General features: G+C 36.0%; 1 protein-coding gene across 3 annotated transcripts in view; it reads right to left on the bottom strand.

The window, feature by feature from the left end:
* HSPBAP1 (HSPB1 associated protein 1) overlaps positions 1-19564 on the bottom strand; it is a 65428-nt gene that overhangs the window by 25894 nt on the left and 19970 nt on the right. For all 3 annotated transcript variants that reach the window (XM_074214663.1, XM_074214662.1, XM_074214661.1), the window contains exon 2: positions 12699-12884. In XM_074214663.1, coding sequence (XP_074070764.1) covers positions 12699-12837 — 139 coding nt within the window. In that variant the 5' untranslated portion in view covers positions 12838-12884. The remainder of the gene's footprint in view (positions 1-12698; positions 12885-19564) is intronic.

Raw genomic sequence — 19564 nt, forward strand, 5'->3', positions numbered from 1 at the left:
AGCATCAGTTCATGCAAATCCCTCCAGGCTTCCCTGAATTCCCATCCCTCCTGGTTTCTAATACAAAAATAGTGTTCCATGATATGCATATGCCACAGTTTGCTTAGCCATTCCCCAATTGAAGGACATTTACTTGATTTCCAATTCTTTGCCACCACAAATATTTTTGTACAAGTCATGTTTTCACCCTTTTCCATCATCTCTTCAGGGTATAGACCCAGTAGTGGTATTGCTGGATCAAAGGGCATGCACATTTTTGTTGCCATTTGGGTGTAATTCCAAATTTCTCTCCAAAAATGTTGGATGAGTTCACAGTTTCACCAACAATGTATTAGTGTCCCAGATTTCCCATAACCCTTCTAACAATGATCATAGTCCTTTCTAGTCAAATCGGCCAGTCTGAGAGGTGTGAAGTGGTACCTCAGATACAATCTCTGAAATTCATTCATATTTTATATCCTGAAATCCTGTGACATGAATATCTTCAGAACTTGTAACCTACCATTTCCACAGTGGTGATAATATGATCTAAATGGAAAATTTGCTTTTGCTTAATCTATGAAGAGGTGTCTTTAAAAATAAACTAATAGTTGAAAAGGAACAACTTTAATCTACTTAGTACTTTAACACAATAAATGAAAATGAATGCTGTTTATACCAATGAATTTTAAATATTCATTACAGGAGGTCCTATGAGATCTTAATAGTTCAAGGAATAAATAAAAAAGACTTCAAAGGGGGGCAGAGCCAAGATGGCAACAAGAACAGATCCTATCTTAGGCACTCTCTCATAAATCTTCGAAACTAAGGACTCTAAATTTTCAAGAGACAGAACTCACAAAGGGACACAGTGAGGCAGTTCTCCTACTCAAGGTAACCTGGAAAAGAGCAGAAAGGCTCTGCTCCCCGGGGTTAGAGGAGTGGCCTTCCAGAGTGAAAGAAGTTCACCCTCCCGGAGGCAGCCCCAGGGTGCTGGAAGCTGTGGAGTTTCCTGACCTATGCCCTGGGGAGCACCAGGCAGAAAGTGGGGGAACAGTGGGGGACCTCTGCCAGAGGGAGCACATTAAGCCCAGCCCTCAGGTCACAGAGTGAGCAGCATGGCCAAGGCACTCCAGATCCAGGAAACAGAAGCAGGTGGAGCCGGTAAGCAGGAGCCCCCAGGGCATGAACCCACTGAGCTGAGGGATGTGAGTGAAGAGAGACTGCTGAGCTGTGTCCTCTGCCTCTGGAACAGGACTCTGGGGTTCTGACCATATTCAGATCCTGATCACAGTCTAGGCCCCCCCATAGAACAACAGCCCCCCCCCACCTCAGCCCCTTGGCAGAGGGGGCGCATACGGTCATTCACAGACCAGGAGGGAGGACAGAGCCTCACACACTGAGACCCTTGTGGGAGTGTCCCAAAAGATCAGGAAGCACCCCCAAAACAGGCCCAGGCTGGGAAAATGAGCAAGCAGAGAAATAAGAGGAACACCATTGAGAAATATTTTGCCTGGGAGCCCAAGAAGGATCAAAACACTCAGTCTGAAGATGAGGAAGCACAAGCTCCTGCATTTAAAGACTCCAAGAAAAACAGAAATTGGGCTCAGTCTATGACAGAGCTCAAAAAAGACTTTGAAAATCAAATGAGGAAGTTAGAAGAAAAACTCTGAAAAGAAAGGAGAGAGATGCAGGAAAAACATGAAAATGAAGTCAGTAGCTTAGTCAAGGAAATCCAAAAAAAATGCTGAAGAAAATAGCATGCTAAAAACCAGCTTAGGTCAAATGGATAAAACAGTTCAAAAAGTTACTGAGGAGAAGAATGCTTTAAAATGCAAAATTAGCCAGATGGAAAAAGAGATAAGAAAACTCTATGAGGAAAACAAATGCTTCAGACAAAGAACAGAACTCAGGAAGATTGCTGAATTTACGAGAAATCAGGACTCAACATTCAAAACCAAAAAAATGAAAAATTAGAAGAAAATGTGAAACACCTCATTGAAAAAAACAACTGATATGGAAATCAGATTTAGGAAAGATAATTTAAAAATTACTGGAATACTTGAAAGTCATGATCAGGAAAAGAGCCTTGACATCATATTCAAAGAATTACTACAGGAAAATTGCCCTGATATTCTAGAAGCAGAGGGCAAAATAGAAATGGAGAGAATCCACAGATCCCCCAAGAAAGAGATCACCAAAAACCAACTCCTAGGAATATTATAGCCAAGTTCCAGAACTCCCAAATCAAAGAGAAAATATTACAAGCAGCCAGAAGGACACAACTCAAATACTGTGGAACTGCAATCAGGATCATACAGGACTTACCAGCAACTACATTAAAAGCTTGTAGGGCTTGGAATATAATGTACCAGAAGGCAAAAGAGCTTAGAATGCAACTGAGAATCAACTACCCAGCCAAACTGAATGTCCTCTTCCAGGGAAAAAGATGGACTTTCAATGAACCAAGGGAATTTCAAATGTTCCTGTTGGAATGGCCAGAGCTGAACAGAAGGTTTGATCATCAGATACAGGACTCGGGTGAAGCATAGAGATTGGAGGAGAGGGGAGAAAGTATGAGGGACTTGATGATGATGAACTGCATGTATTCCTGTATAGAAAAATGACACTGATAATACTCATATGAACCTTCTCATTTAACAGAACAGGTAGAAGGAACTTTTATAGTTGAAGCACAGGAGAAAGCTGAATTTGAAGATAAAATGTGGTGTAAAAATGGAGTCAATAGAAAAAAGGGAAACGTAATGGGAGAAAGAAAAAGGAGAGGAGGAATAGGCCAAGATATCTCATATAATAAGATTTTTCTTTATTACAATGAGCTATTGCAATGATATGGAAGAGGGGAAGGCAAGGGGGAATGAGGGAAACTTCGCTCTCATCAGAGGTGGCTAGGAGAGGAAACAGTATATATACTCAATGGGGTATAGGCATCTGGAGTAAGAAGGAGGGAGAAGGGGGAAGGGGGGGGTTATGTGAGTGATGGAGGGGAGGATGGACCATGGGGGGACAGTGGTCAGATATAACACATTTTCGTTTTTACTTCTTGCAAGGGGCTGGGATTGGAAGGCCTGTCCAGGACCATAGGGCCAGGTGGATGCTGGGCCTAAGGGGTGGTAGGGGGGCCTGGGGCCTCTTGGCCCCAGGGCCGGGCATCTGTCTGCTGTGCCACTCAGCTACCCTACAGCAGAGTCAGTGTGAAAGGAGAGAGAAAATATAGTACATGGTAGTGGAGAAATACGAAAGGAGGGAGTTGCAATCAGCAACAGTGGAAAAATATGGAAGTAACTTTTGTGATGGACTTATCATAAAGAATGTGATCCACCTGCGATAGAGTTGGTGGTGTTGGAACAAAGACTCAAGCACATTTATTATTATTATGATTATTCTTGGGGGGGTTGCAGGGCAAATGGGGCTGGGTGGTCTGCCTGGGGCCACATGGCAGGGTGATTATTGGGTGTCTGAGGCTGGATTTGGACCCGCGTGCTCCTGGCTCAAAGGCCAATGCTCTGTCCCCACCACTCAGCCACCCCTACTATTATTACTATTTTATTTTATTTTGGGTCTTTTTTTCCCCTTTTTTTGGTTTTTGCAGGGTAGCGGAGTTAGAGTGGTTTGCATGTCAAACAGCTGGGTGATTGTTGGGTGTATGGAGCTGGATGTAGGCTCAGGTGCTCCTGGCTCCAGGGCTGGTGCTCTGTCCATTGTGCCACCTGGCCATACCTACAATTATTACTATTATTTTTTTTAATTTTAATTTTTTTTCTCCCCTTTATCGCTCAAGCGAGTCTATATTTTTTTGGGGGAGGGGTTATTTTGTTTACTCTCAATCAAGAATATTTTATTAATGTATAAAAAACATTATTTGTGCAAAATGAGAATATTAAGTATAAAAAAACCCTAAAAAAGAGACTCCAAAATAGGACTTCATTTTTAAAAAATATCATTTAATTCCGACTGGCCTTTCCTCCATTTACCATGATTCAGTGAGTTTTTTTTAAAAACATGAGGTGTTTAGTTTTGTTTTTTACATAATGGGTAGTGAACATATGGAAATTACCCAAAAGTTATTTAGACTAAATACACACACACACACACACACACACACGCACGCATATATTTCCAAGGTTTTTGAAAAATGATTTTTAACAAATCATTAAGGAGGACCTATGGATGTTCTGCACATATTTCTAACTTATTAAAGGATATTATGGAGGTAATCTATTAAATTCTCTTCTATCAAAGACTATGAATACTAAGCTGGACAAACTACTACTTGATCTAGTTTATTATTTTGATACCTTGACGACAATGTATTCTTGTATATTGTAAGGAAATTTTTAACATAGAATTAAATTAAATGTATGTTTCTGTACCATATTTATTCCTTCCTTATTCTGATCTTTTGTTCTGAATATTATAAAGAAGCAAACAATGTACCATTGAACTGTGGGGATACACTGTAAATGCTAACTGAAATGAATTTAAGATATGAACCCAGGTGGATAATCTAAAAGAGAAAAGACATTTTTAGGACAATAGTTTTCTTACCTAGAAATGAATTGAAATGATCACAGGGCATCATTATACCTCAATCCATCTAACTTCACTACTTTTGCAAGGTGATAAATGGCTCTACAATAATCAAATAAGTTCCTCCTTCTCCTCCCTTCTTTTCCATCCAAATTGGTATATGAAGAAAAGACTATCTAATTATACGTATTGCCTTATCCACCGACTGGGATTATTATTTGCTAGAGGATCCAATTCAGTTTATGCAAAATAAAGCTCTTATATGACCTTAAACTCTTACTAGAGCATGACTAGCTAACAGTTTAAATAACATCAGAAAGGCTTTGATTAAATCAAACTCCTGTGACAAATAGTCCTGATGTATTTATATCATTGCTCTCTAAGTTTTAGAGATGATACTCCTGATCTCGGATACATTTAAGTGTACAGTAATACAAGTACTTTACCTATGCTCCTATGATATCTTGTTAAATGCCATGACATATATGGACACAATTGATGCTAAATAAAAACTAACTATTATTGTTATTATTAATATGATCTTTTTACAATGAAGTGTTACACAGGAATGCTTCACCATACATAGCAGATTGCTCTGGAAAAGCTGTGTACACCTCCTGAAAATGTGTAAACAGAATATATTAAATGTCTCAGGGAAAGCTGATATTTGTGTTTGAACACAGCAGTGATTTCATTTATATTGGGAGTTCCCCAAAAAAGAGGCTGTGCAGATCAGCACTTCCTCCACAATGTCCAGTTTTACAGAATTGTTGAAGTCACATAAGTGACTTAGCCAAGGTCAGGATGCCTTGGGTACATTGGAGGTTGCACTTGAATCCAGGTCTTCTAGATTCCTGAATCCAGTTCTTGATCCACTATACCATGTCTCTCAAGAAATTGATTTTTTAAAGTATCAGATCATAAGTTCTTTTAAAAGCAATCACGCTCTAATTTTTTTTTTCTAAGTACAGTTTATTGCTGAGGACCACAGAAAATGACCACTTCTGTAGACTTTTTCAACTTGTTCTCTTTCTTATATCAAGGTCAAAACTGGGGTTTAAGGAGGAGTGACTTGCTCAGTATCCCAGTCAGGAAGTCTCAGCTTGGTTTCAATTTCAGGGTCCCCTTCTTCTCTACTTGACTAGTAAAAAGGATGGGATTGGACTAAAGGTTCTCTGAAGGTCCCTTCCAGCTCTTAATCTATAATAAATGTTTACTTTCTTCTATTAATGTGTATATTTGTAGAGAATAAAAAAATAAAAAACTGACATTTTTATATATTCTTATTTTTAATGAGATTTAATTAAGAATCTCCTTTTATATTATAAACACTTTCATTTTCAGTGAAAAAAATACCTATTAATTTAAGCATTTGCTTAGGTATTCCTGTGGAGATTTTTCTAAGTTAAGTAGATTGTAGAACTAGTCTCTCTAGAGGTCTGCTGTGTTATGTAGGGCCTGGAAGGAGGCAAGAAGGGAGAAGCTCTTTTGTTTGGGTTCATTTTAATTCTGATCCCTCTTTTCTGAGGAAATTGCCCTGGAACTATACTACCAATTTATCTAATCAGCATTTCTATTTACTTTGCCTTTTTCCCCTTTCCTTTCCCCCCAAAACACAACACAATTGAAAACTTTGGTAGGGGCTGATGAAACAAGGAAACAACTCAACTTTTGCTCTTGTTCACCTTAAGTCTTGCTGCTACAAAAGTTCATGAAAATTTCTTTTTGTAGGGATTAACTTTTGTTTGTTATGAACTCCTTTGATGAAATCTAGTGAACCCTTCTCAGAATGTTTGTATGAAAAAAAGGAGATTATAAAGGAAACTCACTGTATTGAAATTTAGTTATCAAAGAATTAAAACAAATTTCAAGGACTCTAGGTTAAAGAGTCTCTGTACTAGAGTAACCTTTATTCAGAAATTATATACTATATGTATGTAAATATATATGATTGTCTAAAAACAACAAGAAAAACAAACCATAGGTGATTTAAAAAAAAAGTGGTTTAATAGCCTGTTCCTTTAAAAAACTGTTAGAAAAACAACTATTATCATATCAATAAGCCTGATAATATTAACACTGACGTACTTTCAATCCACAGAATTCAGCTCCAAATAAGGCATCTAAATCTATGAATAGAACAACTTGCCCCTAGGGCTAATGGAGCACCATTTTTCAGTCAAGTTCAGTTATCCTAGAAAAGTCTGCATTGCAGTCACCTTACTTTTGGCTAACTCACAGTCTTCATTTTCTGCTACAACAAATCTAGCCGAATATAAACCAAAAAACTCATCTACCAATGCAAAGAGTGCCTATTAAAATCACTATTTATTGGGCTACTGAGAGGACAGGTAGGATCTCCCATACAATTATCTTGAAAACTCTATCTACCCAGCCCCAAAGCACATCTCTCCTAGTTACCTTCTTCAACTTTGGTTTCTACTTCCTGCTTCGGCAACAGGGATCAAACAAACTCTACCACAGTATCTGGAAAAGGTGTGTTAATCCATCATTACCCTGGCAGCTTTGTCCACCCACCATCCCTGTGATTTTGCAGATCATTTCCCCATCAATATATGCACTCTAATCTCCTAGTAGATTGTTAGTTCTTTGAAGGTAAGGATGTCTTTCTTCAATATTTGTATCCCAAAACTTAGCAGAGTACTAGATAAGTAAGGGTGTAATAAATGCTTTCAATTATTTATACAGTCCTATCCTTTACTTTTTTTTTGCAAGGTAATGGGGTTAAGTGACTTGCCTAAGATCATACAGCTAGTTAATTATTAAGTGTTTTAGGTCACATTTGAGCTCAGGTCCTCCTGACTCCAGGGCCAGTTCTCCATCCACTAATTTATCCCTAGCCCTTCTAAAATGGTAGAGATCATTGTCCTCACTTCAACCTCTGCTCAAAAAAAGAGGGGGGGGCGAGAAAGAGAAAAGGACAAATATTCTCTATTTGCTTAAGATACATTTCCTAAGTGCCCTTGAGTAGTTCAAAGATGGTTTAAATACTTATTCCTCTTAGAAATTCCCAGAGACAGTTCATCTACCAGTGCATATGTCCACATATGCACACACAGACACACAAAGACAGAACCCCCCCCACACACATACACAAACATACATACAAACAGGTGCACTCCAGCTCCAGACCAGGGGATACATGGCTATTGGGTAAGGTTATAAATGGTTCCAATGGTTATTCATTGTTGTGTAGCAAATGAACAGAAATCTCTTTTGTTCAAAGACTTTAAATCTGCTCCACACTTAGACTGTTGATAAAGATTTCTTGACACTTTAAGCAAGTAGATGTCAATGCTTGAATTGTTTATCCCCTTGCTAAATGTCTCCTCAAAGAGAGAGGGACCCAAAGATAAAGGAGGATGAAGGTAAAACAACTATACTGTTGATACTAGTTGAATAGTATCATATTACTCAACACATAAGAGATAACTGCTAGTGTTTTGCTGTGGTCAGGGCAATGGGAGGAAACTGGCCTCCAGTTGCTCAGGATGGGCAGTCATGGATGGAGGGAACACTGCAAACAATGAGATCACAGATCCATAGAGTGTTAAGAGGGCTGCACTGCACTGATGTTATCTCCTTATGCCACCCCCCTCCCACCCCATGGTTCCTATTCACTGAAGCCTTGGCATAAATAGTAAATTCATCTGCGCCTCTCTCATCTCCCGGAGTTTCAATATGGCTGATTCCTTGGTGCCATTCCTTCCTTTTACTCACATTGGACACACTACCAAGCCCAATACCAGCATACAAAGGAATGAATATGTAATTTGAGACCTTGGAACTTAGCTATTTGCAAAAGAGAATGCATTCATTCCTTCTTTATGGAAGCTGCAAACAACATTTATTTTCTTACTATTCTGATTCTGCTATCAAAACAATTTTAGATAGCATATTTTTAAAAAGTTACTTTAGACACAAAAACTCTTTTCTTTCAAACTTTATCATTAATATTCTGTCACTTTTCACTAAAGCAGTGTGGGCAACTACTACCTTTATCTAGCTGACTGTCAAATTTGCTATTTAAGAGGAAATTCAGCTAAGTTTGGTATTTGGCAGTTTATAAATAAGCATGGTTCTAAGCTTATAAAAAAGCTTCTGGAAATTACTCTTCCCAGTCAAAAACAGAATAGTCAAATACAAAAGAAAATAAAAAGCAGTTGTTCGGGGCTCTTTTTACAATATGCTACAATTCAAAACTGCACGCTGATCTCTGATAATTACCACTGAGTGCATCTATTAGGGTAAAGAAATTGACTCATAAATTGCCTAAAAGTGTTTATGTATCAGAGGTTGCCTATTTCCAGCTTTAAAAATCTATGATCTTACTTCCTAAAGCAAGAATAAATGCCTGTTTCTACAAAAGGAACCTGAAGTTTCTCATATAATAGCAGAGAATTTTAGGCATTTTAACCTAGAGCATGAGTTTGAACATTTAAATTACAGGAGATTAAATACATATTAATCTCTAAAATATCAGGAAACTTTTAAAAAGTATAAATATATGCCCCAGTAATTTTTTTTTAAAAAGGATGAAACATATATATTCTTTTCTGATACTTAATCTAAAAATGATAAAGCAATTAAGACACATTATTTTTAGAATGGCCAAATAATATGCCTACAGTTAAGATTGGGAGAATAGCACTCACAGATGGGAGAAATTCAAGAGTTAATATTATATGCTTTTAATTATTTTCCCTAGGCCCTGCCAGGAATCAGGTCAAAAGTAAAGGGAACAATAAACTATCCTGTCCCAAAACCAGAACACAGTGAGTGAAAAGATTTCTAGGTAAATTAAATTTTCAATGATCCAAGAACAAATTATCTACAACCAACTCACATTTTGAGGGAATATAAAATATCACTGTCCAAGAAGTTTACCATTTACTTTAGTTGACAAGAGCAATGAGGACAAACTTTCTAAGAGATATATATATATGTGTGTATATATATATATATATATATATATATATATATATATATATATATATATATATATATATATACACACACACACACATATATCGTATATGTATATGTATGTATATGAAATGTCATACCAAATTATGAGACACAAATGCCCTAAGAATTCAGGAGAAGAATAAAAATTGAGATAGTGCAAAGCTGAGATAAGTGTACAGGACTTGTTGCCCCTTCAAAGATGGAAGCATATTTCTACTGAAGCCAAAGAGACAGGAAGAGATTCCAAGAGAGGATAACATAAACAAAGAATGGAAGCCATGCAATGTGTATGATGTATTTGTGGGACAGGGAGGAAACTAATCTGATTAGATTATTATTATTATTATTATTATTATTATTATTATTATTATTATTGAGGAATACTGGAAAAAACACTATTGAGAAATAGGTCAATTTAAGATTTAAAGTAGTGGGATTGGTTATAAAGTGAATTCAAGAATGGCTGTGAAAATAATCTAGGAATGTCAGTGGAAGAGGTATTTTGAAGAAAAAAAATCAATATAATTAGTTACTGAATGAACAAAATGAGAGTAGAAGATTAGATAAAAAGTCCTAAATTCAAACTGAGATTTACTCAATTAATAGTACTATTGTCTAAATCTTCATTATTTTCCTTCACAAACACCTATTAATATGACATCGTCTAAACAAAGGGCTGAATGATTCTCCTGGGGAGTTGCATTCAGGGGAATCCACTAAAGTCCTCCAAATCAGACAACTCTAAGGTACCTCTCTCAGTTCTGATGTTCTGTGCTTCTAGGATCCTAGGACGAGTGCCAAAATCTCAGCAGCTAGACCAACTCTGCCTCCATTCTCCCCACCGCCACCCAGTCATTCCCCACTTTCTACAGTTGAAAAAACTGTGGTATAGGGAGGTTATATGACTTGCCCAAAGTCACAAAGGAAATAAGTATCACAAATGAAATTTGAACTCAGGCTCTCTGTCTCCAGAGTCATTCTTTCCCCTTTCTACCAGCTTCTTCCTAAGCTAAAAGTTGATATTGAGAAGAAAAAAAAATTTTTTTTTAGGTGTCATCTATCCCATCCTTGAAGTATGAAATAGTAAGTGTTGACAAGAAAAGGTGCGCATCTTTGGGGTTGAGTTCATACTACACAGCTTCACATATTGCACATTAAGTGCCAAAATATCAGAAATACTTTAATTAGTGTAAAAATGCATTACAAAGTCAAATAAAAGTGAATTAGGAATTTGCTTTGAGCAATTCTTACCATCCATTATCCCTAATATTGAAAGTTAATTAAAAAAATTTTTTTAAGATACTTATGGACGAAAAGTAAACAGCCAAAACTTAGCTCTTTTAAGAGGATTATGGATACAATCAATTAATAAATATTTGTTATGTGTTTACTAAGTACTTGGAACTATGCTAAATTGTAGATATAATGATAAAATTCTTAAAACACACACATACACAATCCCCAAAATTCTTGGCAGAATTTTGAGTTTTATTAACTTCAGAGGGACAAATGTTACCAACTTGCCTAAAAAATCATTTGGATATTAAATTATTTAAAATTCTCTTACAAATTTTGAAAAAATAATGCAAAATTTTTAGCAAGATAAGTCACTTTGTCATTATGTACTGCAAACATGACAATTTCTTTTTTTAAGAAAGATTTTATTTATTTTGAATTTTACAATATCCCCCCTAATCTTACCCCCCCCCCCCCCCGAAGGCTGTTAAGGCTGTTAGTCTTTACATTATTTCTATGCTATACACTGATCTAAGGTGAATGTGATGAGAGAGAAATCATACTGGATGACAATTTCTCAGACCAGTGGATTGGTGGAGAAAGTCTGCTTGCTTAGCGACTTAAATTAGATGATCTGTTTTTAACTAGACCTTTTTCTTATGGAGACCACTGAAAGCTATCATGCATGTGTCAAACCTTCTCTAGATAATCATAAACTAAGGGAATTTTTCACAAAGTTCAAAATCAATATTTTGAAATTTTAATTAATTAACCTTTCAATGTTGCTATTTAATAAGTCTGAAGCATCTCAAGTTATTTAAGCTTAAAACTGAACCAAGATTTTGAGAAAGCTTTTAATTTAGTACAAATATTTTATATATATTACATACATACAAGTTTATATATAAACACGTGTTTATATGTGTATGGTGTATGTGAACACACACACACACACACACACACACAAAGGAAAAGGAGTTTTGGGAGTCACACAAGAAACATTTATTAAGCGTCTGCTATGTACTAGATACTGTTAAAATCTGAGGATGCTGAGACAAAAAAACAGAGCCTGTTCTCCCAGAGTTCAAAGTCTAATAGGAGAGACAACATACCAGTACTTCTGCACAAATGGGATATATGTAGTTTAAGTTGGAAATAACCGCTGAGAGAAGGCATGAGAATCGAGGGGGTTTTTTTTTGGCAAAAGATGGCTTTCAAGCTGAGATAGAAGAGAAGCCAGGAGTCAGAGATGCGGGGAGAGCTCCAGGCCAACAGGAAAACCAAAGTGCCAAGAGTGGGGACATGGACTGTCATGTGCAAGGACAAGTAAGAAGGTCAGCCTTCAAGGATCCCAGAATATAAAAAAAAAAACATAAAATATAAGAGAACTTTGAAAAATTGAAGATATTAAGTTTTAGTCTGAATTTAAATTTCATAGTTCCTTCTCTGGATGTAGGTGGCATTGAAAAAGCAATTTAGAGTCTGTAATTTAGAATTGGAAAGAGACTTAGAAATCATTTAGTACAATCTCTTCTTTTTACCTATGAAGAACCGAGGCTCAGAAAAGGAAAGTGACTTTCCTGAAGTCACTTATGCAGAAAGCATCAGAGAAAAATTAATGAAATGTATGTAATGTATAATCTTTTATAGCACCGTATTACTATCATCAGAATAACTTTATTTAAAAACAGCAATACACGCATATAAAACATGTACATGCATTGTTTTACATAAAACAAAACTGTTTTGCTTAAGGAAACATATGATGGTTATAAAAAAATTATAGTTGTAAACATTTTTACCAAAACCTCAAATAAACTTATCTCTGTACTGCAAATGGACAAACAGAAAAAGTTAAGATTAGAAACACAAAAACCACAGCTGAGAAAGTGGAAATGATATTAAAGTGTCATTATAAATATTATATCTTCTTGGAGTCCTACCTGTATCTGCTTTTTTCATTCCCATCCTGAATCGTATCTGCTTTCCACAAAAGAGCTTGGAAAGATATTTAGCAGTCCAGTGTTGGGCTGGCCAATCAAAAACCATGTTGCAGAAGACTGCTGGTTGTTGCAAAGACATTATAATTTCTTTTGCTTTCTCTGGAGTAAAAGGTTTGACAAGTTCACCTAGAGAAATAAATAGGATCATATTAATAAATGCATAAAATTATCATTTCCTAAAAGTTGGAAATAAAAAAAAAAGCAGCTAAGTGATGCAGTGAATATTCCAATGAATGTTTCTACTGAACTGCAACTGCATGACCCACTAATATACAGATGGTGGAGCTGTCCTACTATTCTGGAAAGCAATCTGGAATTATGTAAAGAAAGTGGCCAAAATGTTCAATACATCTCATTTAGAAGTCCCAGGTCCTAATCTATAGCCCAGGGAGGTCAAAGAGAAGGGAAAGATCCTTTACATATGCACTGATATGTATACACATTCACATGTACATACATTTGTATTCATAAGTATTTATAAAAGCACTTTCTACAATCTCAAAGAAATAAAAAAAGTAAATTCTTATTTCTGGGGAATGGTTAAAGAAATTGAGGTACAAACGTGTACTGGAATACTATTACACTTGTAAAAAATAAGGAATATGGGGAATCAAGAGAAGCATGGGAAGACAGATAGGAACTGATGCAGAAAAAAAGCCAGTCAATAAGCATTTATTAAACATGTAGTATGTAAATGCTGAGGACATTAGAATTTACACCCTAATAGGAAAGACAACATGAAAATTAGTAGGCAGAACAAGGAAAATAATAAATATGGCTTATTGATATAATATAAATGGGATGAATGAAATGAATAAGGTATGATGATAATGACAAAAATGGATGCTGGATAAGATTTAAATGCAGCTCCTTCCTTTCTTGGAAGAGGTAAGAGGACTGCAGATGAAGCATCCTGAAAAGACTGTCAAACTGGCTAATGAACTTTTTTTTGTTGAATCTTTGCCCTGTTATCTTCTTTTTAAAATCTTTCTTAGAAGGGATGGCTCACTGGGTAAGGAGTTGGTTAGGATATATGATATAAAAACAAAGTTACTAACAAAAATTAGATTTCAAACAGGAATTGCAATTGATTTTATGCTTTTGTTCTACACACAAATGTTGGTATCCTTCACAGAACCTTAAAAATTTGTTGAACTGTTTTTTTTTTCTTTCGTATTAATAGTTTTAAAGTTAGGGAAGTATTTATGATTTTCAATATAATATATATATATATATATATATCTTAGATTCAATTATACAAATAAAAGTCTATTTCATGTCATAACAATTTTTATAAATTGGGAAAATCAAAATTTTTATGATTAGTGATCTCAAATTCATATTTAAGAAGTACAAATAGGAATTTACACTTTGGATCTGTTGTTCTGACTGCCTAACTTTAACTTCATTAAACAAGGTACTACTCCTTTGACAATCTCATTTCTTTTTTTTTAGAAAGATTTTATTTTATTTTGAATTTTACAACCCCCCCTCATCTCGATTTCCTCCCCCCACCCCCCCACATTAGTCTTTACATTGCTTCCATGGTATACATTGATCTCAGTTGAGGGGGATGAAAGAGAAATCATATCCTTAAAGGAAGAAAAATAAAGTATAAGAGATAGCAAAATTACACAATAAGATAACAGTTTTTTTTTTTAAATTAAAGGTAATAGTCTTTGGTCTTTATTCAAACTCTACAATTCTTTCTCTGGATACAGATGGTATTCTCCATCACAGATACCCCAAAATAGTGCCTGATTGTTGCACCAATGGAATGAGCAAGTCCATTAAGGTTGATCATCACCCCCATGTTGCTATTAAGGTGTACAATATTTTTCTGGTTCTGCTCATCTCACTCAGTATCAGTTCATGCAAATCCTTCCAGGCTTCCCAGAATTCCCATCCCTCCTGGTTTCTAACAGCACAATAATGTTCCATCACATACACAGACTACAGTTTGCTAAGCCATTCCTCAATTGAAGGACATTCACTTAATTTCCAATTCTTTGCTACCACAAACAGGGCTGCTATGAATATTTTTGTACAAGTGATATTTTTAACCCTTTTTTTATAATGACAATCTCATTTTTAAACTCATCACCAAGTGGATAAGTCCACCCCTCTTTCCTCAGCCTCCTCTACCATCAGATTGACAGGCTAGATAGGGAGCAGTACCTTCCTTCCAAAGCTTTCCTTTACAGAGGGCAGAAATAGGACTCTGCTACCTCTACTCTGCATATCCTGTTCTGTCTGCCTGGTTTTAAATCTAAAGAACAAGGGCATCTGAACCTCCCTTCTTCCTGCCCCTCTTCCCAACACCCCCCCCCCCCAGTTCCCATCTATGCCTCAGATCATACCTTTCTTTGTTTTTGTTTTGTTTTTTAGGTTTTTCAAGGCAAACAGGGTTAAGTGGCTTGCCCAAGGCCACACAGCTAGGTGATTACTAAGTGTCTGAGACCGGATTTGAACCCAGGTACTCCTGACTCCAGGGCTGGTGCTTTATCCATTACGCCACCCAGCCTCCCCTCCCCCCCTTTTTGTTTTTGTTTTGTAGAATACCTTTCTTGAGGGCAGGACCATCTTTATTTTTTTTAATTGTATCCCCACTACTTAGCACCAATATGTGCTTGGTAAACCGTGGGTGTTTAATAAATGTATAAGAAATTAATAGGAAATTACCTTTTATAACACTGCAGTCTGGTGCTCATGTCAAAAAAAACACTAGGTTTGGCATTAGGAAGACTCTGGGCAAGTTGCTTAACCTCTCTTAGTCTCAATTTCCTTATCTGTAAAATAAGAAGGCTGGACTCAATGACTTACAAGTTTTCTTCTAGATTTAAATCTATGATCCTATGAAAAGTAACACAACTTGATTATCATATTTGGAATAAATTCAACATTTTCCTATTAGGATTAACTTCATAGGGAAATTTTTACCTTTAAACATTTAGAAGATAAAAGCTATACTCAAGTGTAGTAATGAGAAGTACTGAAAAAAGGATAAAGACTGGATGATAGGATCTTAACTGTTCTAATATCCTTGAAAAATCTGGAATTTGTAGACAAAATTTTACATATTTAAAAGAATATTCAAATAGTTCTTATATGTTCTTCATTTATACATATTTTTGTTACTGAAAATAAAATGGAAACTATAATTTAAAAAATGAAACACAAAAAGAAGTTATTACAGTTTAAATATGATGCCCTTCACATTTTTAAAAAAGAACAACTCCTTTTATGTGAAAAATATATGGAATATAAGGACTTGGATTCCTCTGAAGGAGTAGAAGGTAGGCTGCAAATATGCTCTCTCTGGGAAGGCATTGATATACAAATACCTCAAACCTAACCTTGGGTTCAATTCTTTAAAAATAAAGATGACTGGGCAGCTAGGCAGTGGATAAAGCACCGGCCCTGGAGTCAGGAGTACCTGGGTTCAAATCCGGTCTCAGACACTTAATAATCACCTAGCTGTGTGGCTTTGGGCAAGCCACTTAACCCCATTTGCCTTGCAAAAAAAAAAGTATAAAAAAAGAAATAAAGATAATTGACTAATGGGTTCAATCAGTTGACAAGTCCTTCATTTCTATCTTTATAATATACATTTTTTTATATACATCCCCTCTTCTCCTCTGACACTGACACTACCTTGCTTCAAGCCCATATTGTCTCATACCTGGACTAATGCAGTTCTGCTGATTGGTCTGCTGACCCTAATTCTCTCTTCCTTATAGTCCATCCTCCATTTGTTTCCAAAGTGACTTTCCTTAGGTACAAATTAGACCATGTTATCCCTGAACTCAATAAATTCCAGTGTCTCCTAACTTCTGTATCAAGTTACTATCCTCTGGTTTTTAAAGCCCTTCCTTCTTATCTTTGTCCTGAACATTTTCATTGGCTGTTCCCCCATCCTTGAAATGCTCTCCATTCTCATCTGTCTCTTGGTTTCCTTCAAGTCTCAAGGGCCTTTTATAGAGACCTTTCCCAGTCTCCCTCAATATTAGTGCGCGCGCTCTCTCTCTCTCTCTCTCTCTCTCTCTCTCTCTCTCTCTCTGTATGTATAAATCTCATTTTTACTTATCTATTTATACTCTCTTCTTTTAGAATGCAAACTCCTCTTTTGCATCTCCAGTGCTCAGAACAGTTGGCACTTAAGAAATACTTCACTTGACTTTCAGAGAAGTCCCTCAAAGTTTTATAAATGACATTGAAAAAAGAGGGACTACAAAAGGATATTGCTAAAAGGACAAAATACTATTGGCACATTGGATCAAGTACTGGATCTGGAGTCAGGAAGATTACTAGCTGTGTGATCCTGAGCAAGTCACTTAATCTGTTTTGTCTCAGTGTCCATATCTGTAAAATAGAGAAGGAATTAGCAAACTAATCTTTGTCAAGGAAACCTCAAATGGGGTCATTTAGAATTGGAAATGACTGAAAAACCATTAAACAACAACAACAACAACAAACTGGTCTCTTGACTCCCAGTTCAAGGATGCTTCCCTTATTTCACAGTACATATTAGAAAGAATCACTCTTTTCATATTTTTTACTTTACTAAAATACTTTTGGGGGGCAGCTAGGTAGTACAGTGGATAGAGCACCGGCCCTGGAGCCAGGAGTACCTGTGTGCAAATCCAGCCTCAGACACTTAATAATTACCTAGCTGTGTGGCCTTGGGCAAGCCACTTAACCCCATTTGCTTTGTAAAAACCTAAAAAAAAAAGATACTTTTCTCCCCCTCAGTGGACTCTGGAAGAATAAACATGAGCTCTAAAAACTTTATGACTAGTTCTGAGGCCACCACAACAAAAGGATCCTTTAATAAGTAATGCTAGTAATCCTAAATCTCAGTATGTCATGCCATTTCAGCAGGCCCTGCTGAATCCAAAAGGGTTAAAAATTGGCCATTGCACAATAGAGCAGAGTGAGAGTTACTTACTGGTGAGGTATGCATGGACAAGTCACTTAATCTCCCTAAACCTCAGTTTCTTTATCTATAAAAGGAGAAATCAGTTTCCTCATTTATAAAATGAGGTGACTAGACTGCTCTAATAATTCTTGTACTATTCATTTCATATTATAAAGTGCTTTGTAAACCTTAAAACACTATAAAAATGAGTTAGAAATGATCCTGTTTTTAATAAGCAACGCAAATCTTTTAGATAGTTAACACCCTAAAAGGTACAAAAGACTAAATGAGCCCTGGGACTCTACTGTTAAACAATATAAACTATTATTTTCCTCTATATTAGCTGCTACTAATTAGCAGCACAAAAATTCCTTGAAAGTCTTTTCTACTAGGGGAAGCTAGGTGGCACAGTGGATGGAGCACTGAGCCAGGAATCAGGAGGACCCGAGTTCAAATCTGACCTAAGATATTTAATAATTATCTGAGTGTGTGACCTTGGGCAAGTCACTTAACCCCATTGTCTTAAAAAAAGTCTTTGTACTGTTTCTCATCTTTGTATGATTAAGGTCTAGTCAGATCCTAATCAATAGTTTGAAGTGAATTCAAAGGGCCCACAGTAACAACTTTTGGCGAACCCTTCAACTTAAAAGCAACAGATTTCCTAGGTTGAGAAATAACTACTGTGTAAATTTATTAGGGGATATACAGTTGAAGCACAGGAAACTAGATGATTTCAATGATTTTATCAAAGAAGAGTTTCTGTGGCAGATTTTGACACTTCTTGGGTGTAGTTCAGTCAGATAACAGTGAAAAATGGAGAACAGAGACAGACTAGCTTATGTGACCACAGTATCTAACATTTTTAATGCTCCATCTCTCTAAGACAAATGATCAAAGCATTACCAGTTTGCGTTACCAAAGGAAATTTACCCATGAAATCACAGTTCATGATAAATGTCCACTGTAGTTATGTAAAATATTAACAAAATACTCTTCTAACAGAATGGGTTCTAGCCTATATTCAACATCCTAGAGCAGAGGTATCCAACACCTCTACTGGTAAAAGATTATTAAGCATGTACCCTTGATAAGAATTTTTACTTACATATTATATAGATAATTATTTTATAGGTTATAAAATACAAAAATAGAAATAAAAAAGTATAAAATGAAGATGAAATGAGATGGTTTGGTTAGGGAAGTGACAGATCTGTGCTTTATGCACAGCTATGTGGAAGAGTCATTGGAGAAGAGACTTAAAAACTTAAAACAATTAATTAGGAGGCTGGAACAATACTTCAGGCAAGATATAATGAATTAGGACTAGTGTGCATGTGAGTAGAATGAAGTGGAAATGACAATATTTGACAACCTAACTATATTTGTGAAATATAAGAGAAATGGCTAAAGAAATTGAGGTACAAACGTGTACTGGAATACTATTACACTTGTAAAAAATAAGGAATATGGGGAATCAAGAGAAGCATGGGAAGACAGATAGGAACTGATGTAGAAAGCCAGTCAATAAGCATTTACTAAACATGTAGTATGTAAATGCTGAGGACATTAGAATTTACACCCTAATAGGAAAGACATCATGAAAATTAGTAGGCAGAACAAGGAAAATAATAAATATGGCTTAATGATATGAATGGGATGAATGAAATGAATTAGGTATGATGATAACGACAAAAATGGATGCTGGATAAGAGAAAGGTTATCAAACAACCCAGAGTGCTGCCTAACCAGATGAAAATGTAATTGGGAAATGTTTGACAAATAAAAATTTAAAAATATATGGTTTCCTAAAACAATAATCAATATCTTTCTATTGAAGTTTGACATCACTGTACTTAGAGAAAATGAAGATTCAAATGCTACGGCAAGG

The sequence above is a fragment of the Macrotis lagotis genome, chromosome 1 (genome assembly GCF_037893015.1).
Source record: "Macrotis lagotis isolate mMagLag1 chromosome 1, bilby.v1.9.chrom.fasta, whole genome shotgun sequence".
NCBI classification, from domain to species: domain Eukaryota; kingdom Metazoa; phylum Chordata; class Mammalia; order Peramelemorphia; family Peramelidae; genus Macrotis; species Macrotis lagotis.